Source organism: Gymnoscopelus braueri (genome assembly GCF_963280865.1).
Source record: "Gymnoscopelus braueri genome assembly, chromosome: 3".
Taxonomy (NCBI): Eukaryota; Metazoa; Chordata; class Actinopteri; order Myctophiformes; family Myctophidae; genus Gymnoscopelus; species Gymnoscopelus braueri.
In genome coordinates this window covers 37,734,231-37,760,105 of record NC_137612.1, presented here as the reverse complement: position 1 = coordinate 37,760,105, position 25,875 = coordinate 37,734,231, and the positions used below count along the sequence as shown (strand labels likewise).

Below are 25,875 nucleotides of genomic sequence, written 5' to 3'. Positions count from 1 at the left end.
TAGCTAGCAAGACACCGCCCACTTCACACAGGGTGTGATTTTTTAATGACTATAGAGATACTGTGTAACGGTAGGAGTAGGCTACTGTCCAAAAGTCCAAAATGTGTTTAGCAAAAAGTGGCCTCCTGGTGGCGATATAACAGGCCTATGTGGTGGGTAAAATCCTGCCTTGGGCACCAAATTCCTCAGGGCCAGCCAGTGCAGATTTAAGCTTAATTCATACTTCATCACGCAATGGTGTTGCTTGCTTGGCAGCCAGAACAGATTTACAAGATAACAACACATAGCATTACAATGCCAGGCCCTTGCTACACAGCATCACTGACAAGCTGCCATTGCAACTTGCCATTGCACCAGGAGTCCCTGACAGACACCAGTCCCTGCTGCTAGATCCCACCGGTGCCAAGTTTCCTCGGTACAACAGAGATGAGCCTATTGGCTAATCCAGGTTGAAACAGCAGCTCAATTCAATGGCTGGTCCCAACAACACAGCTGGCCCACCTTGCATTCGCATTGAAGGATGAGTGTTGTTACAGCCATTGATGAGCCTCAAACCAGAGGAGCAGATGAGCTATAGCATTCTTATGGGCGCTTTGGAGCAGTGATTTGGCTGGTGATGAACGTGTGTGTCTGTTCGAACTGTTGCAGGTACCAACAGTCACTTTCCATCCCTGATATACTATCTGTGCACTGTGCATAACCCAAACTGCATATACTTTCGGTGCTCATATCCCCCGCCGGGTATGGTCTAGCTCCAATCAGCTCCTAACCCAGACAACAGCATACAGACATCCACAAAGACGTTTAAAACACACTGTATAAGCAATTAAGCATAGAATGAATAACATACAACCTCAGGGTTGTACCAATATAAAATACCAGAGATTGGAAGCTATTAGAGAAACTTTTATGTCATAAATAGTGAAAATAGCAGATCTACAACTAAAAGCAATGTGTTGCATCACAATGCTTTAGAACATGTTTGACATTATTATTTTTGTAAGATTTCTACACACAGCAATGCATTGATGTATTTTTGAATACTTAGGTATTATTAAAAGCATGTACTTTTGGAAAGCTTTACTTTAACTCAAGTACAAATTTTATTGAGAAACTTTCACTTGTACTGTGCCACAGAATACAGGAAAGAAGAGCTTTAAACGTAACCTGCTGTTATATGGTTTTTATTATAAAAAGGGGTTAATATACTTTATTTACAGTATATATCATGCTGTGACATATAAAGCAAATGTAATGTAATAATCAATGTACGGTGAACCCTAAAATTGGAGTTAAGGCTTAAATGCATATAAAATGGCAAAAATGTTAATATGTAGGTAAAATGAACATTCCAAAATAATGAATACTCAAACAAGGATGTCTTTATCTAATGATACTTGAAACGCCCAAAAGAGCAATTTCATCATTAACTTTCTAAGAAAGCAATTTTTTCATCAATTGGTTTACTGACATTTTGGTCTTGCCATTACATTTTTACTGTGCATATCTAATTAAGTACAAAATGGACAAAAGGTACAGTGCATCATTTGATGTAATAATAGTACAATATTTATAAATATTAGGATGAACTTTGGAAGATAAGGGGTATAAAAACAATATTACATTCTCGGGGACTCTTGACCAGCACACATAAAAGAAGATTTATTTTTTCTTTTTTTTTTTACAAAGAACACAATGTGATTTAAGGACTTATAGGAAAGCAGATGCTCTCATGTTCATCACATTAATAATACTGGAATGTAACACTGGTAAAATCTCGACTCAGTATTTTTGAGTGTCTTGGCGCGGCTCACACCAGTAAGCCAGGCTATAAAGGATTTCTATCATTTCAGTGCTCAGGTCTTTCATTATCACTACATGGCAGTACTTATAATTGAAGTGAGTCCTAACACTTTTAAAACTTGATTCAAGAAATACCGACTCCAGATTAAATTTGCGACTCACAAGGATTGCCTTAAGCATTTTTGCTTCTTCTTCACACAACAAAATATATGGTTGAGAGTAAAAATATTGACAAATAAGTATTGAAGATATCGACAAAAGTGGCACAGTTTGCATGAATACAATTGGTATATTCATCTTTATGGTCACTTATCCTAGCTAAAGGAAACGTTTTCTGATGCAAATATATCTTTGCAAAGACTTGAGTAAAGACAGAAAAAGAACTTCTGTATATAAAAAGCAAAAGTGATCCTTTTTAACACAACATGTTACATGTAGCTGCCTGGAGCAATAACCATTTGATGTGTAGTTAGACTAAAATAACCGTTTTGGCCTATACGTTTCTGGCCTGAAAGTGCTATGAAAATCATCTTTGGATGTCCTCAATAATTATCATATCTGGCAAGAAAGCAAATACCCATTAACCACTTTGAACCTGGCACCTGTATTTTGGGCATTTTCCAAAATAGCAACAATAGCCGATCTACTAGCTCACAACGCATTGCAATGCGACACATTGTGAGCCGGCTACTTTCGCATGACAATATAAAATAGGGCTTAAGTGGTTTTAAAAAAAAAGGTCCCTCTCCACAAGGTACAAACACAATCTGACCGGTTTTTTTTTTGGAACCGTATGGTGGGAAAACAAAATGTGTCAGAGGAGAGTGGATGCCAGAGGGGTCGAGACAGGGATTTATTTTTAGATGAGGGAGATCCTGATAGGGATGGTGGGGGAGTCAGTCCTCAGCTGTGGAGAGTGATGACTCACCAGGTGTTCCACCACTGTGTGTTTGGACATGTGCTTCATAAGATAGGTTTCCTGAAGAATGAGAGAGAGAACAGCCGTCAACATCAACAACACCTGCTGCCAACCCAAAAAGTACTTTTTAGTAAACAATCCTCCGGCCACAATTAAAGATTCTGATACACTGTTGTATCAGAATCAGAATCACAACTTTATTGTCACGTCACAGGTTTAATCCTACTATCCTACTATAATTCTACAAAGCTCTGTAGTGCATGGTGAGGTGGTGAGACCAAAATTTGTTCTGCCCGGTTCTCTCAGTGGCTGGAGCAATTGATCTGAATTTGCACACAGCCATTGACCATTACCATGTGCACGGAACAGCGAAGCCCGTTTATCAATTTCACCAAATCTCAGCTGTTTATTAGCGTTTTTGTGTAAAAGAATGTCGCCATGGTTACGGCTGCCCAGCTGTGGGATGGCCCCGCGAGCTATGGGACGAACTGCCTCCCGGGGTTGCCAGATCATGTGCGCACGGGTATGGACTAGTCCTACTATAATTCTACAAAGCTCTGTAGTGCATGGTGAGGTGGTGAGGCCAAAATGTGTTCTTTTTGTCGTTTTAGTTATTTCCATAAAAAGAGAAAGGGAAGAAGAAGAGGGGGGGGCAAGGGGAAGAGAAAGAGATCAATAAAAACACAATTTGACGTAAGAATATGGGAGCGGCAGTGGCTCAGCTGGTACAGCGGCCGCTTGAGAATAGGAAGGTTCCCTGTTCGATTCCGGCTCCCCCTGGATCAGTGTCGAAATGTCCTTGAGCAAGACACTGAACCCCTAAATGCTCCGGATGAGCCGCTTGGTGGCTTGCATGGTTTCCTCCACCATCAGTGTGTGTGAATGGGTGAATGTAATGCACAATGTAATGTGATTTGGATAAAGGCACTATTTTACCTTTTTATTTGACCATATATATACTGTAAATGGGGCTTAACTCACTGAAGTGTACGCTCGGCCACACATGCTGCAGCAGTACGCCTTGGCGTTCTTGATGGCGTGTACAGACATGTGGATCTGCAGTGAGGCTGAGTCTGAGTAGGCACGGTAACAGTTGGAACACTTGAAAGGCTTGTCTTTGTTGTGTTGTCTCTGGTGAGACTGTTGCAGGGAGAGAAAACACACCGCACAGCTGTTAAATACACACTCTGACTCGTCTCATGGATGCCACAAAACCTTTAGTTTTAAGGGGGATTTGCAGCACGTCTAGTCTTACTGTTTCACAAAATCCCACAAGTGCATCTCATGTCATTAGTCAGCTGAAGTAGTGAATAACATGAACAGTTGTACTGGTTGAGAAAAACAATGCACATGCAGTAAAGGGAGCAGACAAATGATTTACCTGCAGATTAGAGAGCTGAGTGAAAGCTTTTTCACATCCTGGAGAGAGACATTTATAAGGACGGTCTCCTGTGTGGATTCTAAAGAAAATGGAAACGGTATGGTGAACTTAAGCCAAAGAAAGAGCTTTAGCCAAAACATAACAGGCCTTTCAGGTTTGATCAAAACAGAGGCCTAAGACAACAACCTCTCAGCATCTCATCATAAATGACTCCACTATTCGCTGATTCTGTAACATTTCTCAACTAATCCTCGCAAGCTTAAGGTGCAATACTGGGAGTTTTCTTCCATGCAAGCAGAAACATATGCTGTGCTATAAGCATGCTACAACACATATACAGATTTAACTTTGTTGCTACAGTCTTGCTTAAACACTATAATTAGTGAGCACTAGCCTCAAATGACTTTACTCTGTGACAAACAAAGAATTTATGAAGTGCAACTGGTAAACATCAGTGTGTGACTGTAATTGACTGAGGTTTTGCTAAGTTTCTTAGCAAAACGTCCCTGAATAAATAGACACGCCCACATCATCACACCCAAAATCTCAAAATCTTCTGGCACACAGTCCCAAAACATTATCAAATGGTGAAGTAGGGCTAATGTTTGTGAAAAAGGCAACAGTTTATTGGGTAACGGCTGCCATGTTGTTCATAGGATAGTAGTTCCTATAGTTACACAGCATATCAAGGTCTCCATTAGACTGTGCATCACTGTTACAGCCCTATGTGGCCTCATTCTGTGTTTTAACCCTCTGGGCCCTATTCAGGACCATACTGGCTAAACCCACTATTTGAGGATTTAGGAGTGCGCAAGGGGCGTTCCTGTGCAAAAGTTGCTATTTAGGGACACCTGCCTTAACCGCGAAACACCTGCACTACCCGTTACATTATGCATAGGTGTGGGAGTTATAATAAATAATAAAACCAATCACCGTGCCAGAAGCCATTGCCTTTAAGAGAAGACTGCGCAAGTCATTATCCCCAATGCAATCTTACGCTCTCCTCTCTCCCTCTCTGCAGTGTTGACAGGTCTGCTTATTATAAGCCACATTGGGCTTGTTTGCTTGTAAATAATGGTAGTTGCGGGTTGATGTTGTGAGCTTGTAGATTGGCTATTTTCAAATAGCCAACATATATAAATATGCACGTTGTTTAATGGCCGACATATATAGGTTTGAAGTGCTCATGTGGCCTATTATAGTCGCTTCTTTTGGGCTTATTTTCATAGACTGGTTGCTTATTCCTCTTGCAAATTCTGGCAACACTGCTCCTGTCGCAGGAACGCGCTCCAACATTGGACACCATACGCCCGACGTTTACTTCATAGGCTCTAGCCTTTGATTGCCTTTCAATAAAACCAATTTGGCATATCGGGTGGTTTTAGATTTCGCTATGCACTTTCCAAAACTTGTGTGGGAAAAATAGCAAAAAGAGTCTGCATAATGAATAGTGGGTATAGCGGCCGCAAAATACCATTCCTCAATAAGCCAGCAGCCAGCATACAAAGCCTGGGAGGGGCTCCTCTTCAGTCTTTATGCCATTAGTCACCATGTGCTGAACCCTTGTTTGTAGCTAGCATACATTCCTGTTTTCTGAGTCTGTACCACCCTCCACCCTACCTTTTCAGGTAGGGTGGAGTGTTCTGTTTGTTGTTTTGGCCACCCTGAAGTTTAGACATTTTCCCTATTTATATTGACACTTCTATTCAGTTTCTGTAACCTCAACTTGGTTCAGTAATAAATTTACACTTTTTTTGTTACTTTTGTTTGTGGTACTTTATGTGTTACTCCTTAGCCTGTAGACTCCGTATAAGGTCGTAACAATCACCTTTTGGCCATAACAGGTGAAAATATTCCCAAAAGCAACCTAGAGAAGTGTATAGTTAAAATGATGAAAAAGATACGTTCTGAGTCGATGTAGACTAGAGCCTATATGCTCCATCGTATACCAGATATCAAGCTCACAGGGTCGCACTGTGACATACATTGTGAGCTTGTATATCGTCTATTTGTGGCGTGCAATACCGTCATATGACAATGTATTCAAAGGCTTAGGTTACAGCCTTTCACAGTTTTGCCTTGATTTGATGGAATGTTAGTGTTTCTCAGAGTCATATTTCTTGGGAAGTTGATACACTTTTGACATATGGCATGTCTCTGTCTACAATGTATTATCTCATGACAAAGCAAAAGGAGAAGAAGAATGATAAACCAGCACATAGTGTTCTAGCGCTACGGGCTTGGACCCTAAAAACTCAAGACTATGATCACCCTATAGATTTTGATTGAAACTGGAATAATGAGTGTAAATAAAAATGAGACCTGGTGTGCTGCTGTAGATGGGAGAGCTGGCGAAAACATTTCTCACAGTAGGAGCAGTGATAAGGTTTAACACCGAGGTGTATGCGGAGGTGCTGGGCCAGATACGATGCATTGGCAAAGGTCTTGGTGCAGTGAGGACACTTGTGCGCCTTTGCTTCTGTGTGGATCTTGGAGTGGAGCTGCATGTCTGACTTGGAGAAGAAGGTCAAAGGGCAAAGTTTACACCTGTCGGTAGCAAAAAAAACACAAAGACACGTAAACACACACTCATTATTAGGAAGCCATTTTTAAAGGCATTAGAATCAGATATACTACACGGTAAAATTCTGTTAAAATCCTATATACAAATGAAACCAAATGGACCCTTTGGTTTCATTTGGGTCCAGAGTGCTTTTCACATTACTTGTTGCTACTACTCATGTAAGTAAAAAATGTAATCATGTGGATCTCGGACTTCAGGTGGCCAGCCTGTGATATCAGTCATTTAATGACATCAGTTACCTGTGACATACTGTATCTATGATGTATGACTCCAAATTTTGGCAAGGTTTCAGCCCAATTAGAGCCCTGGCCTGTTGACTTCCATTATCAAGTTAAATATTTAAGAATAAAACATATGTGGAAAAACAAATAGTGGTGGTACTTCTATGGCCTACTGGCAGTGTGCACAAGAAGGTTTGGGCTGATCGGTCCATCGGTTTGCAAAATTAGCCCCAGCCACACAGACCAACAACCCCTCTTATAGCGGCTAGCCTCCTGTAGAGCCACACCCTAAAAACAGAATTGCCAGCTAAACGGAACATTGCCACTGTCTCTCCTACCTGTAGGTTTTTTGTTTGGCTGTGATGGTAACACACTGGTCGTTGCCTGAGGCGAGGATGGGATACGGCACCACTAAGAGAGGAGAAGACCCGTTCTCCGCTTTTATCTTTTTGCGGCCTCGCTCCTGTTTGGGAGGAGGCCCCAGGAGCCCAGCAAGGCTGCAGTTACTTTTAACAGGATCTAGCCCATTGATACAGGACAGCCCTGAGATGAAGTGGTGAGGTGAGGGCGCTCCGCAGAGCCGGTTATGGCTGCTGGAGGTGGGCGTGGTCGGGGTGATGACCTCCGAAGTGCTGAGGTTACCGGTCCTGGACGCCAGCGCCACGCCTGAATGGTTTGGAGGTGAAGAGGGACGTAGTCATTTATCAATTAACCCCATGCTTTTTTAACCTGCCATCCCAAAAAAAGTAAAACATTCAAAAATAGTGAAAATACCCGATCTACAAGCTCACAACGCGCCACGGTACGATGCGTTTTCTATTTTAACTATTTTTGGTATTTTTGAAATCGGGCTTAACACATTGAATGCCAAAAACGGTCCGGACCGTTTTTGAGGGTCCAAACGAGAAGTGCCGAAAACGGTCCGGACCGTTTTTGACCCAATTCTATTTTTATACATGTGGGCCACGTGGGGCGCTAAAACGAAACTTTGACATCACCCAAGCAGTTTCTGAGAAGAAGAGGCTGGATCTGGCTCCATGTCAAAAATCCTTCCGGTCGGCGTTTTCAATGTTATCTCCTTGATTAAAAGCTTAATATCTCCATTTCTTTTTAATGTGGTGGAAACGAGCCGTTTTCGATCGGCGATCACGCTGCAATGGAGGGTCGCGTTGGAAATATTATTGTTCCAGGCGTTAGTCGGGACCCTCTGCCGTCTCGCACGCACGCTTTGTTTACATGCACTTCCGCGTCTGGGCTTCTCACAGCACGAAATGTATAACGCAAGTGGATGGAAGAAATGCTGGCACTCAACGTATAATATTTTAATAAACCTCTGGCACCCAATGTGTTAAGTGGTTAAGAGCAAAGGTGTTTCTAGACTGTTTTAAAAATTTAAGATTTAAACATTTTCTATTATTACTAATTTACCTAAATATGTCTTCACCTTACATGCATGGTATAATGTTTGTCAGCTTGCTGGCCTGCATAATTAATTTGTTGATATGTATGTTAATACAGATAATTCAAATGTGAAAGTTACTTTAAACATGGGACTTGAACATCCAGTAGAAGACAAGTATTTGAAATGCAACCATGAAGACCGGTTTAAGCTGAACATACAGTAGAAAGCTTAAACTACGCCCACAGCTTTCAACACTGAAGGAAAAGAAAACAATACAATACAGGCATGTTAAAGGTTTCATGACGTTCAGTTTTACCACACATTAAAAGTCTTCGTCATGGTCCTTCAAACGTGTATAGAAAGTTTTAACAAAAAATTCCACTCCATTGATCCATGGCAGGTGTTTTTCTCTCACATTTCTAAAGCCTTTTCTCTTAAATTTTTATCCCGCGATTTTGTAACCCTATTTTTTACACCCAGTGCCAATTGTCTATGTAATCCTGGGCACTACCTTCCCTCTGCCAACCTAGGGAGGCCAGGGCCGAGCTCATGCCTCCTTCAATGCATGAGAGCCAACTGACCTTCTTGTCACCTGACAGGGGAGAGTTTCCCTGGTTGGACGTAGCGCGTGGAAGGAACACGTTATTCCAACCAGTTCCCTTCCCCTCCATCAGGCGCCCCGGCTGGCCAGGGGGAGGCAGTATAGTGACCAGGATTACTGCATGTTTTTGTGAGGGTACCTACCCTAGGAGACACGGGGAGAACATGCAAACTCCACACAGAAAGGCCCTTTCGCCAACCCCACCTAGGGTATGGGCACTGATGACGCGGAGGAGAGAACACGCCCCCAGCGCCCACAGCGTCCCCTGCGGGAATCGAACCCAGGACCTTCTAGCTGTGAGGCGACAGCACTACCGACTGTGCCACCGTGCCCCCTCTAAAGCCTTTTCAACTGCAATGAAAAAAGAAATCTTTGCCTGCGGGTGTCGCTGGTGAGGGATTTTGCCTGTCAATCATCGCCTCTGCTCCGCCTCCCCCAAAGGAAAGGATAGGGGAGGGGAGGGGAGGGGAGGGGCGAGGAAGAGAGTGGGCGGGATTAATTGGCTGTGACCTCACTGCCGAAGGGCCAAGCTCAGATTACTTTTCAGCCTAATTATTCAGAAAACCCCAGACCACAGAAAATCCACTGAATGTTCCAAGTTCAGATTTTTTGGGTGTAATTGAGGTCATAAAACCCCCAAAAAAACATAAAAAATCACACCCAGTGTGAAGTGGGCGGTGTGGTCACAGTGGTCATCACAGTGATGGAAGTTCACTTAAAGAAAAGTAATATTGTGGACCAACCATTGTACACCCCTAACTTAAAAAAACCCATAAATGTGTTTTTTTTAAGTGCATAGTCCTATTTATAGGGCTATGCACATGTGTCATGTTTCACTAGCCAATCACAGTCCTGAATAGACTGTGATTGGCCAATCACGGTGCAGGGTTAGGGGGGTACACTGGTGGCCAATCACAGCGCAGGGTTGGGGGAGTGCAAAAACCAAACCTCACATATAGGGGCAGTTTCACCGCCCAAAAATAAAAAAAGTGAAATGAATGTCATAGAACCTTTAAGGCCCAAACACAGGGTCTTGTATGTCGAGCTATCAGATTGGGAGACGCCGGGTGTTAAAATGCGTTGAAAGCTGCTGCTCCATCACATAAAGACATGTAATGTAATCATGTAATTCATGTGTAATGAACGTAGTTTTTGGAGTTGTTGGACACACCCCCTGCAGAGGGTAGGGTTTTATAAGTGAGTTTTGTGCTTGCAACAGTGACATTAAATGTAATTTTCATTTGTCAGAATTAAGTGCTTTCCATGAAATAATTGCGTCTGTGAAGCCAGTGTCTATCCCACAAAACCTCCTACAGGAGCTATGACAGCCATTATAAAGGATGCCTGTCATCTCATCAATCGATGTTCTTTTGCCAGAAATGAGTGCATTCCATAAAATAATTGCATCTGTGAAGTGTCTCTCTCTGTCTTTCTATATCTCTCACTCTCCTCTCACTCTCCCTCTCTGAACTAGCTCTCTCTCTCTCATCTCTCCCTCCCCCCTCTCTCCCCTGTCTCTCCCCAACTAGTCTCACTGCCGATTTAACTTGCAAATTGGATGACTGACCCACGCAAATGCCTGACTACCAATACACACCGCACATTATTAGAGATACCGATACCGATTCCGATACCCACAACTTGTGTATTGGTCGATACAGAGTACCGTCCTGATACCAGTGTGTAATAAAAAATGAAATCTAAGTGGGGGGGACCCTCAGGATTCCTTGAGGGGGTCTGTAACTCTGAGAGTGTACAAATGGAACCATGTGTACACTCTCAGAGTTACAGGGGTCCTTGAAATTAAAAAGTTTGAGGACCACTGAAAAATTCCATTAGTAATGGTTAAAGGGCAACTCCAAGTTTGTAAAATAATAATGTAAATAGTACAGTAAGAGTATAAAAAAGTAAAGCAACATCAACTGAAGCATTCAAAATATCATCATAAAGCACGTGGTATCGGAATGGCATAGACTGGCATACTTGCCGAATAGCGATGCCAGCATTTTATGCAGTATCGACAGATTTTCCGATACTGGTTAATCGGCACAACTCTACACATTATGCAACCGATTTTGGGGCTCAGACTCTAATTGACGTCCCGACGTCGGTCTGGTGTGTCAGGGCCTTTAAGGAGAGATAGCTCTGGACCGAACTGTGACACGATTAGATTACCTGAAAGGTGGTTCGTTCTAGACGAGGGTTGGTCGATGATTTGGCGCAGATGCCAGTCTTCCCACAATCCTCTAGCTTTAATAGCCGCCTTATCGTCCAGATTCAAGTTGACGTCCCCCAGGATACGCCCTGTTAGAGATGTTACAGAAAATTCACACTTTAAGACGAGATGCAAACAGCCCCGAGGTGAAAAAGGTGACAACATGTTGTTTTCTTTCGGGTCAGGTGTCACACAATTGCCCTATTTGGGTTCAAAAAGGTGACTGTAGCTGAAAAGTGACACTTTTGCATGTCTGCGAGATAAAAACACCCTTCACCCCCCCCCCCCCCCCCCCGCATTAACAGTTACACATTCCTAATAACATACAGAAAAAATGATGTGTATATAATACAGTAGGTGATCACAGAAATTATCTTTTGTATTATTCCACAGGACTGGAGGTGAAGTAATGAGTTGGCACAGATGACACCAATATATATATATATATATATATATTTATATATATATATATATAACATGTACAGTATATACAAAAATATCTCAAATGTATATGAAGTATGGGTATATTTCATGGATATTTCTTTCTTTCTTTTTTCAATAAAGCTCCTTACACACCGGGGGCGAATTTTTCATGCGAATAACAAGTTTTTTTTTTAAACCTTATAAAGTCAATGCAAGCTTCCATGGAGCGAAAAAGCAAAGCGAAAAAGCGTCTTTTAATTATTCGGAACGAGTCCGAATTTTGCGTATATTCGCATAATCGCTGGTGTGTAATGACCTTAAGGCTTTTTTAATTTTCACCTGTTTGTTACAAATGCCAAACATGTACTTGATGATACAGAATACCTGGTTAAATAAAAAATGTGGGGTTTCATGAAAAACACCACATCTTACATAGATAATAACAGTAATGGTTTGAAAATAAGTTTTAGTCTCCAATGTACTTATCATATGCCTGTCTCAGGCATATTTCTTGCAGTGGAGTTATCTGTACCGATGTGGCCGTGGCATTGATGTACGAGCCAGTGGCCAATGCGGTTTCTATATAACAGTGTTAATTTTGTTGACTAAAACTAAGATTTTTTTCCCCCGTTGACTACCTTTTTTCACTGCCAAAACTAAACTAAAACTAAACTAAGCTATGATGACAAAAACTATGACTAAATAGGGAGGGACTAGTGGAGAAGAGATCCAGTAGAACTAAGACAAGTCATTTTATGCTTGTTTCATGTGGGTGTCACGCTCCGAAAATATATTTTCTGCACACAGCTAAGTATAAATCTGCCATTATGACGCCATCGAGGCCTGCCAAAATACATTTTTGTTGACTAAATCAACTGTAGATTTAGTTGACTAAAATCTTATGGTATTTGGTCAACAACAATTTACAAAAACAAAAACATTTTAGATGACTAAAATATGGCTAAAACTAAATAGAATTTTGTTCAATAGACTATGACTAAAACAAAATCTAAATGTTCTGTCAAATTTAACACTGCTATACAGTATATCTATGCGGTCGATAGTGGAAAGGTGGATATTTTGAGAAACACACGAGTGTTGCCATGTCCGCTTTGGCCTTGTTTTTCTGTAAAGTCTCTTAAATATTGGTAGTTGCGGGTTTGTTTCTAAAGTGTAGTTTCTTATTTGGGCTTGCTTCCTAATGTTGTTTAAACCAGGGGTTCTCAAACATTTTCATGTCTTCATGGACCCCCAAATGAATATGTATTTGTCCCTCCCTAACTCCAATCTGAAAATATTTTGTGCCAGGGAGCCCCATGCCAGTTTTGTGTTGTTAAAATCTTTCAAAAATATTTTCAAATAGCCTATGTTTAAAGTGCTCATGTGGCCTATAGTCGCTTCTTTTGGGCTTGTTTTCATAGACCTCGTTGCTTGTTTCTCTGGCAACGGCGAAACACACCTGTGACTGAGCTGGAGGCAGGGCGGGCGTGCAGGGCGATGTCGGGCTGAGACGGGTTGTGGCCGTGGAGTCCCAGCGGTGTCATCTGCTGCGCTTTGGGAGCGGACATGGCGTGCTGGCCTCCCTCCGTCTGGTGCATGGAGACCAGCAGAGGCTGTTGGGAGGGGGCTGTGGTGGGGGGCAGGTGTGACGGTCTGATCTTCTCTGCCATCAGCTGCTCCTTGATTTTATTGATCAAGACTAGGTTATCCAGCTGACAGCCAGGAAACAACGTTTGTGACAGGAGAATATTCATCAGTTCAAGAGTGTCATTCACGCTACTCTGGTGCCCTCTAATGGACGCTACATGACAATGTATCCATGGATTCATGCAAAATAAAATCTCAAGACTGAATTTTTGTTTTGTTAGGCCAAGTCCTAACATGCAATTTGTGAAACAGCGTGAAAGGAACCCCCACACACTAGCGTTGTGTTTCATAAAGAATTAGCACAATGTGTAGTATTATGATGTTTTTGTAGCCATACAAGCAACCAGCTGAATAAATTGCAGATTGATGCTAAAGTCGGCCATACCAGCCCTGACAAAATAGGATAGACGACGTCATTTTGTATTTTAAAACAAAATGCCATGACACCAGTGGGTTAACCTTTGCTTTTATGAAATATCTGAGATCATTAGGATTTTCTGGAAGATTGAACATACATTCTATTGCTAGTTTGACCACTTCAAATACTCTTTCATCTTAAAATAACGAATAACGGAAAATAGAAGAAATGCTGACTTCTATGGAATCCAAATGACTGAAATCAGTCGTGGTGACTTTAATCCATATGTATGCATAACTTTCTTGAATGTCCCTGAGGATCAAGAACTGTACAGGATACATTATACAGTATAGTAGTATACTGCATGAGCCCTACTGTATATGATACCCCATAGGACTATTCTGGGGGCAAACATTCTGCCAAAAATAGCCGATTTACAAGCTCACAGCGCGTTGCATCGGCTATTTTCGTCGAAGAGATTTGGTGTAGAGGGATTAGTAAAATAGGAGGAGGCCTTGTACAGACCTATGGGGGACTCTGGTCAATCAAGTATATAGGGTTTATTAATTGGTTAAATACTGCATGCTAAAAAGATTAAATAATTCTTAATAATGTTTGAACATTCATAATTCTGTATGATGCCGTGGATCTCCTGCCCCGCATTATCATGCACAGAACATACACAGAAACACTCTCAGTCACTTACCTGGGTAGGCATGGCAGTAGGTGGAGGCCAGAAATAAGGATTGTTAAAGCGAGGTTCAGCCATCCTGAAATCAAGGAACAAGTGTTACATGATTATTTGGCTTCATCTGTAGGTGAATGCTTTATCTGTGGGTGAATGCTTCATATCTGTAGGTGAATGTCATTTTTATCAGATAGTGTATCTAAGATCAGACTAAACGGTGTGAAACCCAAGCATCTGTATTCTAGGGAAAACTTTTGTAGAAGATAGCTGATCTACAAGCTTACAACGCGTCACACTCCTTTTTTCCCTCTACACCAAATCTCTTTGTGAAAATAGCAAATCTTCAAGTTCACCACACGTCGCGTTGTGAGCTTGTACATCAGCTATTTGTTTCTGAATGTTCTCTCCAGAATGGGGAAGCTAAGGTTCATGTGGTTAAATGATCTTGCATGGCAGGAGTTGCTCACAGCTGCTGTAGTGATGCCATAATGGGAGATGATGTCATGTAGTATTTTTAAAAAATATGTTTGTATCAATTACAGTATTTCTTCCTTTTCCGAGAGCAAGGTGAGTGTTTGTTTAAAGCCACGCTAAATCTAATTATAGACCAGGCCATTATCCTAACACTTTGTCTGAGTCAAAACTTCATAAGGGTTGCCCACAGATAACAGAGGCTTTTCTCCACTTCTTGTGGAGGGTGATGTAAGCAAGACTTTGTTAACCACTTGAAAACCTAGCTTCCCTATTCTGAGCATGTCATAAATGATAATATCTGACCATTTTGCTAAAATAGCAGATCTACAAGTATCGACTTATATCGGCTATATGCAGGCAAATAGATTTGGTAGAGGGGGAAAAAGGAGGGTGCCGAGTATAGACCCCTGGAGGACCCCGGACAACAGAGTGAGACACAAAGGCATAGAATGGGATAGTTTGGAGTGGAAATTTCAAAAATATTCTAGCCCATGTTTTGGCAACCTTTTCCTCAGGATTTCCAACCACACTAATGCATGATGGCCATTTCTCTGAAACATAAGACTCCTACAAAAACTATATATATACGAAACACTTTATCTGTAAAACTGTTATCTGAGAGAACAGAAACCCTCAACCAACAGGACTCAGATCATAATCTGTCGCTGTGTGACTGACTCCTCCTCTCCATATAGGCCCCAAAAGACAACCTCATGTCAGGGGAAACAGGAGACGTCACCTCAGAATACAACATCAACATGACCTGTCAACTGAATGATGCGTCTAATCTCAATCGCTGAGGTCAGTAATTCAACTAAATGTAAAAGTTGTACAGTTTTATATAGACAGATAGACCTTTATTGATCCCACAAGGGAAATTCAGTTGTCATTGGCAGTACTGCAAAATGACATACAAGGCAGATACAGAAAAAAGAGATACAACTAAGAATAAAAATAAAAATAAAAATAACAAACATAAGAGTACAGCGGTAGTAACGTAACAGGGATTAGGAATAGAATCCATAAACCAAAAGGACATTTAGTGTAATTCATAATTGCTTGGCCCTCTGCACTTGGACCGACTATAACAGCACTCTAACAGAGCAAAAATTAAACTGATATGTTATATGGACTCTAATAGATGAAATTCTAGAAAAGGCAATACATTTGAAAGGAAAAAAATAAAACCTAATAGTTGATCAATCAGATTTTTTTTCTTGATAGGCAGTAACCTACCTGTCTCCAAGGCAGAGAGAGTTGCTTGCTCATAAAGCTGTGATCTTAATTTCTTTCTTTCCATAGATTCTCTCTCTCTCTCTCTTTTTTTCTTCCAAGCCTCGTGAATTTCTTTATACGACATTCTACATTGTGTGTCTTGGCAGCGTTGACCATACCAAAGTCTGTTTGACTTAGCAGAAGCATAGCACAGTACATTTCTAAGAGCCAAGACAAACACAAACGATAGGTCCAGGCATATGAACACAAACCCCAAAGAATATTTCTCTAATGATGCCAATGGGTGTCAGTTTCACTGCCGAGAGGCTCTTTGCCTCTGGGAAACAAGCTGAAAAGTCAAGATAGTTGGCTGCTTCTAATATGACGTCTTTGTCTATTATTTCTTTCCCCTTTGGGGGAGGGGGCATATTTCACTTAGAATTTGTTTTTGTTTTTTGGCAGTAAAGTATTTTAAAGTAAACATTTACTATGTGAAAATAGCTGGGTGGTCATTGTATTGGGACCTCCTCGCCTAATAGCTCCTTAATGTGAGACAGACAGGTCAGGTCAGGTGTATCAACTAATAAATATTACTTTTGAATAAACAGTAACACAATAGTTAAACCGCAAATCTACGGTATGCATTACTTAAATCTAAATAGCTTTTCATACACGATTACATGTGAAGATCAATTACATGTGTATAACCTTGTCAGTGGAACTGCATTGCTAGGGAACATTGGGTTCAAGTGTATTTCCTGTCAGCTACTGATATTCACAAACACTGCAACAGGATATAAACTTGGACCCATTTACAATGACTATGTTGTCAGGTTACGTGTTGGTCTATTCTGATGTTATAAATGTGTATTTTCTGTACAGTAGCAAGATAACCAATAATAGCCTACTACACCAAGTAGCCTAATTAAATTATAATAGCTGACACAGGACCTCAATGGAAATAAGCCATAGACTTTTTTGGGGTTATCCTTTGCAAACTGTTAATAAAGTATTCAATCAATAAAAAATAAATAAGACACAATTTAAGCCCAACCACTGGTATGCTATCTAGTCTACTGTATATGTATAAAATATATTATGTTTAAGAGCCAATCTTTTCAACAATATGTTATTGATATGTGTTGTCATATGCTATAACGTTACCATTAGTCTGCTAAATAAATCATAGCCTATAATTAAGCTATGTTAAACAATTCCTGAACCATGGGCATATGCTACAATTATTGTTATTTTCCAAACTATCAAATGAAACGAACTGTCATCCCATTAAGTCGGAAAGGAAACGTTATTTTAATGACTGCAATTTTACAAGATCACACAATCATACTGAAATTATTGCATTTAATGAAGTGGAAAGGGGGGAAACGCTCTGAAACAAAAGTTAGGGTTAACTTTTCCTTTATCCTATTAGACAGCATTTATAACGATCATTAAACAGCTAGACAGCAGACTGTACATACATGACATCTAAATAACCTGATCGAGAGCATCTATCTACACTACAGTATAGGCCAGGGGTCTTCAGCAGGGGGTCCGGGACCCCTAGGGGGTCCTCAGGGGTACTACAGGGGGTCCTCCAAATCATTGTATGATAGGGTTCTGATTCTAGGGAACATTAGTCAAAAATAGCCAATCTATAAAGCTCACAGCGCCTCGCGCTGCTGCGAGGTATTGTGAGCTTGCAGATCTGCTATTTTTGGCAAAGAGGTTTGGTGTAGAGGGGAAAAAAGAGCAAACCAAGTACAGCCAACGGTCAAGTATTGATGCTAATATATAATGGTTAAATTAAGGTCTGAAAATATACATTAACATGAATTAATAAAGAAGCTAATGTGTCCCAAAAAAACCCCAAAAAACATAAATGTATGCAACATTGATGATCGCGTTGTCAAACAAGTCTATGAAGCCATCTATAAATTATATGAAAAAGTTTAATCTGCAACGCAATGCTTCATCTTTCTCTCAGCTAAGGGGGTCCATAGGCCTGATAAACGTTGAAGACCCCTGGTATAGGCTATGGATAGATAGGCTACTATCCTCCTCCTCGGTGCTGTCTGTCTCCACAGCCTCTCCCTGCACATTCTCAGACAGTTTATTAAAAAATGTTCAGACAAAAGAAAAACAAAAATGGCAGCCCGTCTTATTTTTATAAGGACTAGGACGCCATATTCTGCAGATCCGAAATTATAAGGCACATTTATTTGCCTGGCAAATTCATTGGGATGAAAGTGCATCGGGGATGGGCCATCCGTTTATTTGCATTAAGTGTAACGGATGATTGTTTACTTTGATTTGCAGGTTTGAATAGCCCGGCTCAGAGAGGGAAAAAAAAAAACCTAGACACTTCCTACAACAATCATCATGCCTTGCAAAATGCATTGCGTTATTATCATGGCAACTGCAGTCCCACGTTTACTTAAAGATCTACAGGGGATCCGCGATCGTGGCACATATAACATAAAACAGTGTTTGCACAATAATGGCCAAAATGCTGTCTTTTGTCAAATATGCTCTGGAAACGGTCTTTTTTTATTAGAACTTTTTACGACTCAGCGACATAAACGATCAAGAAACGACACTGTCTGGAATCTCAGGGAAAAAATGTAAAGGAATTGCATCCAGTATAAGTGCACGTACCTGAACCTTGGATATTAGATGTGTTTTTATAAATGGTTTAGATTGTTCTTTTTCTGCTTTGCTTCTGTCGTAGTTCAGACCTTCCGGGTCGCCTACTGTTCACTTCTGGGTGCTGCAGGTAGAGAGATATTCACTGAGCTGAGATATTTTTAACCCATTTTGTGTTTTCCAAAAGTATACCAAATAATAGCCTATGTTTTATAGAAACGCTGTAGGATGCTGCGCATTGAGCAACAATAGATGTTAAATGTATCATTTGGAATGTTTATCACATTTCAATTCAATGGCATAGGCAAAGGCACAGACCCCAATGGAAACAAACAAGCCATTGCTTTCTTGGGTTTAATCCTTTTTTAACATCCCTTATAGAACTGTACTTTCTGTGCTTTCTTTTTTTTTTACAAACTGCTAAATAAAGTATTGACTCAATCAATCAATCAATCAATCAAACAAACAAATCAAGCATTTGAGGGTTAAATGCTCACACATTATCAGGTTAATCTCTTCCCTGTCAAAATCAATGATCATACACCTATGCAATTTAAGCAATAATAGCAGCACATGAGGTGTGAGAAATGCGTGTTATAAATTCAATTAATATATATTTCTAAATTATGAACAGTTTCGATACCATAATTAATACAATTCTTATCATAGCCTATGCCTATTATTGTAATATAAAATATATAATATAAAATGTTACTGACATCATAGCCTGTATCATCCTTCCAAAAAAAAGAAGAAGAAAAAAAAAAGCTCATGCACATCCTAAAATCTGATCAAATGGGGCTAGCTAGCTATGGTCTAAAAATAACTAGTGAGAGGTGTGCAAACATTTCTGTTTCTAAAAACATTCCTTTCATTGTTTTAGAGCATTGGTTCTCAAAGTGGAGTCCGGGGACCCCCAGGGGCCCTTGGGGTGGTTCCAGGGGGTCCCCAGCAAAATATGTTTATACAGTATCCCAATCATTTTAACCACTTTATCCATTTATAAATTGGCTATTCAAAAATAGAAGATATACAAGCTCGCAGCGTGACACTTCGTGCCACGCTGCGAGCTTGTACATCTGCTGAAATGTACTGCAAGCTCAAATCTTCTCTTCTGGGGGGTCCCCCCAGGTGCAAAACATTTTCAGATGGGGGGTCCGAGGCCAAATACATATCAAATTGTGTTCAAATGTTTCCTTTGACACAAAAAACTTTGAGAACTACTGTTTTAGTGTTTTATTTACTGTACGTACGGCATGACTCCCTCATGGCATGATTGATATTTACAGACAGTCATATCTAATCCTCTCAGGAGGAGCATCAGAATGAACAGACCGCAAAGCTCCTACTAATATGCTCTGTGCTTAGTTCAGCAGGAGATGGCAGCAGTGTGTTGTAAGCTGTGGTCACTTGTCTCGCTATTTCAACAGGGAGAGAATGGGCAGGTGAGTTGTTGTAGTGTGTAGATCAGCAATTCCCAACCTGTGGGCCCAGGGCCCATATTGGCGGTCCATGAGAATATTGCAAGTGAAATTTAAAAAATGAAAACATTTAAATGTAAAAAAAAACATGAAAAATTTGCTTTCGTGATACCAGTAAATATAGTTCTGTTGATCAGAGCTGGAACACAATCGATTGATTGGTCATTCAAATAAACACGCTCTGAAAATGTCCAGAAAGGGTTGGGAACTGCTGTAGTAGATCTTTGTAAACTGAACAAATACAAATATTGCCAGAAGAAACATGCCTGTTGTGTTGCACGTGCAATGAGACATTGCCAAAAAAAAAAATTGTACTTGTGCACACAAAAAATACGAAATCCAGTCATTCCTCGGCTGCTTTTGGTATCGGCTACTTGGCCTGGAATATGAAGTTAAATAAGAAATAATACAACATTTAAAGACTACAATCTACTGTAGCTTGCGGTTGTCAATGAATCTTGTGTGTCAAAAAAACACACACACACACACACACACACACACACACACACACACACACACACACACACACACACACACACACACACACACACACACACACACACACACACACACACACACAGTCAGTGTTAAGTTAGTTTAGTTAGTTGTTGGACTGGTTTTGCAGTGTTCTGTACAAACAACCACTCCCTGTGAAACACACATGTGCTCTCTCTCTCTCTCTCTCTCTCTCTCTCTCTCTCTCACACACACACACATAGGCCAGGTGCGAAGTGGAGAGACAGGGGGGAGAGTCTCGTTAACCTCAAAGGGGAGGGGCACAGGGGAAGAGAAGAACACATAGGATAAAACATTTGACGCTCATATTGACATGCTGCACTGGAGGCTCCTGTGATCACAGGTAAGGAAAGAATTCACAACCTCACCTCTCATTTATACACTCACCTCTGTAAAGAGGTCTATGGGGTATACTGTATGTAATATGTCAATAAACTTGTTTATTGATTGAGGTGTGGTCAGGTGTATATGTAATTTGTATGTGCAACTTTCATAAAGCTATGTCACTGTACTGTACTGTACTGTACTGTTAGACCTTACAGGCTGAACTGGTCTGATATCATCAATGTTCAGAATAATGTGTGTGTTTGGGGTTATAGTTTGCATAATTCATTTTACCTCCACCGAAGCATATCTGAAAGGAAATCTTAGGGAAAAGGCTAACCTGAATTTGCAACCTGAATTTGCATATGGAGAGTTCTACAGCACTTGAAAATGATATTCATGAAATACATGCAGATCGTAGTTTTTGAAAGATGAATCTGACTTTATTATTGAATAGGTGTGTGTGTGTGTGTGTGTGTGTGTGTGTGTGTGTGTGTGTGTGTGTGTGTGTGTGTGTGTGTGTGTGTGTGTGAGAGAGGGAAAACCTGTAACATTAAGGCAGACGTGCAGTCCAGGGTTCACTCCCTATTGTACACAAAAATATTGATCTCCAGACTGCAGCCATGGGTCAAAAACATCTGGATAACACACCGCTTGTACAACGATTTAAAAAGAGGTCTGAAACAGACCCTCTCGCTCACATACAGTGAGAGTGAGTTTTGTCACAGCACGTTTAAGAGTTTTTAATATTAGGGAACTCTGCTAACCTTATTGTTAGCTGAGTTCCTGGCATTCCAGGGATCGTATGCCCTGAGGGGGAAAAAAGGAACAGCCAGAAGTGGATGAATTTTGTTGCTATAATTGCTCTCTGTCCTGTGGTTTTGTGTTTTTGTGTGTTGTCCCATGCAGCCATGGATGGTGTGCTGGAGGGAGCTACTGTGTTGTGTGTATGTAAGCTTGCCTGCAGCGTTCTCTTCCTGCCTTTACTGACCGCGTCTCTCAGTCCAGTCGGTTTCTGTTGCTGTTGCCTGCTCCTCTTCACAGACTTTCTTGTCTCAGGTAAGAGTGTCCCTGTCCTTCTGGGCGAGCGACACGCTCGTACAATGTTTTACAAGTTTATATGATATTTTATTATGTTTCTTACACACATTACATCCTTTTATGCTGTTTTATTATGTTTCTCACACAATGTGCCCTTTGTTTTTCTTTGGTGATGTGCAAAGGCTTTGTAACTCTAAAAATAAGGTTTATTATTATTAAAGATTATTATTGTCTTTCATACAGTACTTCTAACTGTCCTGTGGATCGCTGAGTCCTGGCTACCTGAGCTGTCCCTGTCGAATGACTTCAATGCCCTCCGCATCCTGCTGTTTCTCTGCCGTACATATGGGGCAGTACTGATCTTGACCCCTCCTCTGATCGCTGTGGAGTCTGTTGGGAGACTTTTGTGGCCCCTTGCTGACGCTGGTCACACCGTGGACAAGCGGGGATGTGAGAGCGCTCCGACACCATGTTCTGGCGCCGCGAAGGAGTCTGTGCAGGCGAAAGAAGGGAACGCCACCGACGAAGAACGAGACGATGAAGAGTGGCTGCAGTGCCATGCTGTTTGCTACCTGTGCTGCCTGACGGTGTGGGTCGTCTCTGCCCTTCACTTGAGATGGGGGTGGAACGTGGAGGTGCTGCGGACCGCTGCCTGCATGTACACAACCGATTCCAACGCCCTCCTTGTGTGCCTGCCAAACCTGCTCACCGGCTCCTGGCCGAGCCTTATGGAGCCCTGCTGGAGCCTGGCGTTCCTGGCTTTCCTCTCCCTCCTGCTGCTCCTGACCGTGGGCATGGGCCTTCAGAGGCGCCGCCGGGCCCGCGCACGGACAGGCCAGTGTACGGAATCACATGCTGAGAACTATTACGGTGGCTGGTGGCACCTCATTCCAGGCCTCACAGCGTCGTCCAAGCCTGTGAGCGGTGGGATGTCCGTGTCAGTGTGGGTGTCAGTGCCGGGACCAGAGCCGCCTGTTGTTGACCCGGAGAAAGCACACAACAGCTGCACTGTTCACAGGTCATGTTCCTGGAACGGCATGCAGATGCCACCGCGTCACCATGGAGACCTCGTCCTCCTTTCATGTCCGTCTGCAGACGGGGGAGGACAGGAGGACAAAAGGACAAAGGGAGGTATACCATTGACATATTGCATAGAGCAACTCACAGACTCACCATACAGGAGCCAGTGTGGGTGGCAGCAGAGGGGCTTTCCCTGCCTGGGGGTGAATATAATCACAGGGTTGGTGAGTGTGCTCTCTCTCTGCGTGCTGCCTCTGAACCTCAGTGTGAACATTCTACTGATACGAACCATAGAGACTGTGCTGGGAATGGCTATGAAGTCCTTAGTAGCTCCATGGACAAGACAAGAGAAGGGTCCGTTTCTCGACACATAACACGGACTGGAAGCTCATTATGCTGTGTATATGGATCATCTCATTAATATTGCATGTATGCAGTATGTAGACAGCTGGTCTACCTGTCAATACTGGTTTAATAGAGTGTAAACAGGCCCTCTCTAAGCAGCTATTCACATGTGTCAAGTAATCTGTGGAAAGCCGCTGAAAGGTGCTGAGAAGGCAGGTTGAGGCGCGTGTGGCGCCTCCCACAAGCACAGACACTAAACACTGACTGTAGAAATACTCTTTTTGAGGTATGAAATGCATCAGATTTATTAATTGTACAGTGGCTCATGGGACCAGCCTCCTCGGTTGAGATTGGGAGCCTATTTCTCCACAAAATATTATTTTTTGAAACAGGAAATGTTCTTAAACGGCATCAAAACAGTCACACATGAAGTAATAACACAACATGAGTGAATAAAGATGACCTGAAGCTGTGTCACCAACTTTCTTTGTACATGTGTTTATCTGCTTAGGTTACGGAATTGCTTTCAAAGCACTGCGCTCATGTGCAGTCACGAGGCGGTAAACTGAGATGTGATGTAACTGGTGAAATTGAACCAAGACAAAACCAACACAAACATCTCCAAATGCACACATTCACATACCTAGGAGATTTGACACTGAGCGGAACCCATCTAAAACCCTGAAGCTGTCACATGCAGTAGACGCCTGAATACGCACTCTCACATTACACCACAAGGTGGCAGTCCAACACGGTGACAAGCCCTAGATATAAGGATAGGCTCTCAGTTTGCATGACAGACATGCTATAGGATGAAACAGGAGAGGGATGAGGGGGATTCTGGGAAACAAAAGAATTGTTTTGATGGAGCCGGAGGGCTAAGGCTGAGCATACAGATGAGTCTATCTATATAATACCACACCTCTCTCTGCGAAGCTGACAAGGCATTCAGACCTGTACAGACAAATCTACCTGAAACATAGGATACCAAACTGAGATTAAGAAACACCTATAGCGTCTGTACTGTATGTGTGACCTTCTGATGTATGCGGACAGTTATTCATTTATCCTAGGGATCATCAATGTCCTGATGATTCAATCCAATACAGTGATTCTCAACCTTTTGATTTCAAGGACCCCCAGTTTGATATACATTATGCTACAGACCCCATCTATCATCTCTGTGACCCTAATCTACACTGTAACTCCTCAGTGTTCATTTAACTGAGAGTGTATAAATATGTAGCCAAATGGAGAGTTACAGTACAGAGTTCTATTTGGTTCCTATCAATAATTTAACTGGAACCCCCTGAAGGAGTCCTGGGGGTCCCTGTGCACCACATTGAGAACCAACGTAGAGAGAGAGTAGAGTGAGTGAGTTGGCGTTTGCAGATGTATAGTTTAAAAACTGAAGGGATGACAAAATACCAAGGTTCAATCAAGATATTGTGACTTCATTATGGCAACCTGCCCGCCCCCCCCCTATCCTTTCTGCATTCACCTGCCACAACAGATGATAAATGACAAATAAGATAATGGTAAAGTATAGTGTCACAAACGCCGGGACAATTTTCCTCTGAATGGGGTTATATCATTCTAAAAGAACGATGGCACACGCCCTCAAGTGCTTTAGCTACTCTCTCAGCCAAGTGAATAGCTGCATATTGCACCAAACATGTGACTCACTTCTGCACGCTGCTTTATCAAAATGAAAGGCTTCAGGGGTGCATTTTCACGCCCACATTCAGCATCTTGTGTAATCCAAAGTCACACAAAGGAAGAGACCAGTCAGAAGTTGTGTTAGTTATTAGGCCATCATCTCCAGAGGCACACTGGATCATAGTTCAAAACAGGACAGCCAAGAGTTACAGTAACTATAGGCTATATTAAAGGAGTAGTTCACCCAAAAAATGACTTGTTTTTTTTTATCAATTACACACCCCATGAAGCCTTGAATTCACGGAGACTTTTTAGTTTTTGTCGCATTCCTGAACCAATAATTTGATGACTGGGTCATTGGTCAATAGGAGACTCAGTAGAGACTCTTTGAGTCTCCGTCAGTCATCAAATTATTGGCTCGGGAATATGATAAAAACAAAACAATCTCCATGAATTCAAGGCGTCATGGGGTGTGTAATTAATAGAAAACTAGAAATGTGCTCCTCGGAGCACAAGTCTCCACCAGCAGACTATAGCAATTATATTATCATAGCAATAACTAATGAGATACAGTAGAGTAAAAGATCTATATTTTAGTTAAATAAAAAGGTGTATGTTAAAGAAATATTTATTCAAAAAAAAAAAAAAATTGTTTGACCAATGTTACACACATACGCACGAGGGACACACACACGCACGGACGGGTGATTTGGACTAGAAGATACTGTTCCAATCAAGACTGATTGATCCTGTCTTACCTCGCTTCAAAAACGTAAACGGCTTTTTGAAGTGACACACCTATTTATAGAATTGTATTTCGTCATGCATCCCTCTAGCCAATCAAAGGCATTGGTGTCAACATATTAACACGTATTAAGACTTCGGCCTTGTTGTGGGATCAATTCAACTCTA

General features: G+C 41.5%; 2 protein-coding genes across 5 annotated transcripts; one reads left to right on the top strand and one right to left on the bottom strand.

Moving 5' to 3' along the window:
* Positions 1-1,168: 1,168 nt before the first annotated feature.
* znf362a (zinc finger protein 362a) lies at positions 1,169-18,689 on the bottom strand. 2 transcript variants are annotated; one of them, XM_080424955.1, is made up of 9 exons: positions 18,590-18,689; positions 14,261-14,324; positions 13,009-13,261; positions 11,087-11,215; positions 7,247-7,574; positions 6,426-6,650; positions 4,104-4,182; positions 3,704-3,862; positions 1,169-2,782 (listed from the first exon to the last, which is right to left on the bottom strand). In XM_080424955.1, the coding sequence occupies exons 2-9, from the start codon at positions 14,321-14,323 to the stop codon at positions 2,663-2,665; spliced, it is 1,356 nt and encodes a 451-aa protein (XP_080281081.1). In that variant the 5' UTR covers position 14,324; positions 18,590-18,689; the 3' UTR covers positions 1,169-2,662. The 2 variants fall into 2 exon arrangements, with proteins under 2 accessions (XP_080281081.1, XP_080281082.1); XM_080424956.1 differs by having other exon boundaries at positions 13,009-13,228.
* LOC308082884 (uncharacterized protein) lies at positions 7,656-23,924 on the top strand. Of its 3 annotated transcripts, none has more exons than XM_080424957.1 (6): positions 7,656-7,710; positions 15,412-15,517; positions 19,951-20,022; positions 20,778-20,917; positions 21,808-21,957; positions 22,183-23,924. In XM_080424957.1, exons 5-6 carry the CDS (start codon positions 21,810-21,812, stop codon positions 23,331-23,333), a joined length of 1,299 nt encoding a protein of 432 aa, XP_080281083.1. In that variant the 5' UTR covers positions 7,656-7,710; positions 15,412-15,517; positions 19,951-20,022; positions 20,778-20,917; positions 21,808-21,809; the 3' UTR covers positions 23,334-23,924. The 3 variants fall into 3 exon arrangements, with proteins under 3 accessions (XP_080281083.1, XP_080281085.1, XP_080281084.1); XM_080424959.1 differs by having other exon boundaries at positions 19,946-20,022; XM_080424958.1 differs by lacking the exon at positions 7,656-7,710 and having other exon boundaries at positions 14,364-15,517.
* The last annotated feature ends 1,951 nt before the right edge of the window (positions 23,925-25,875 follow it).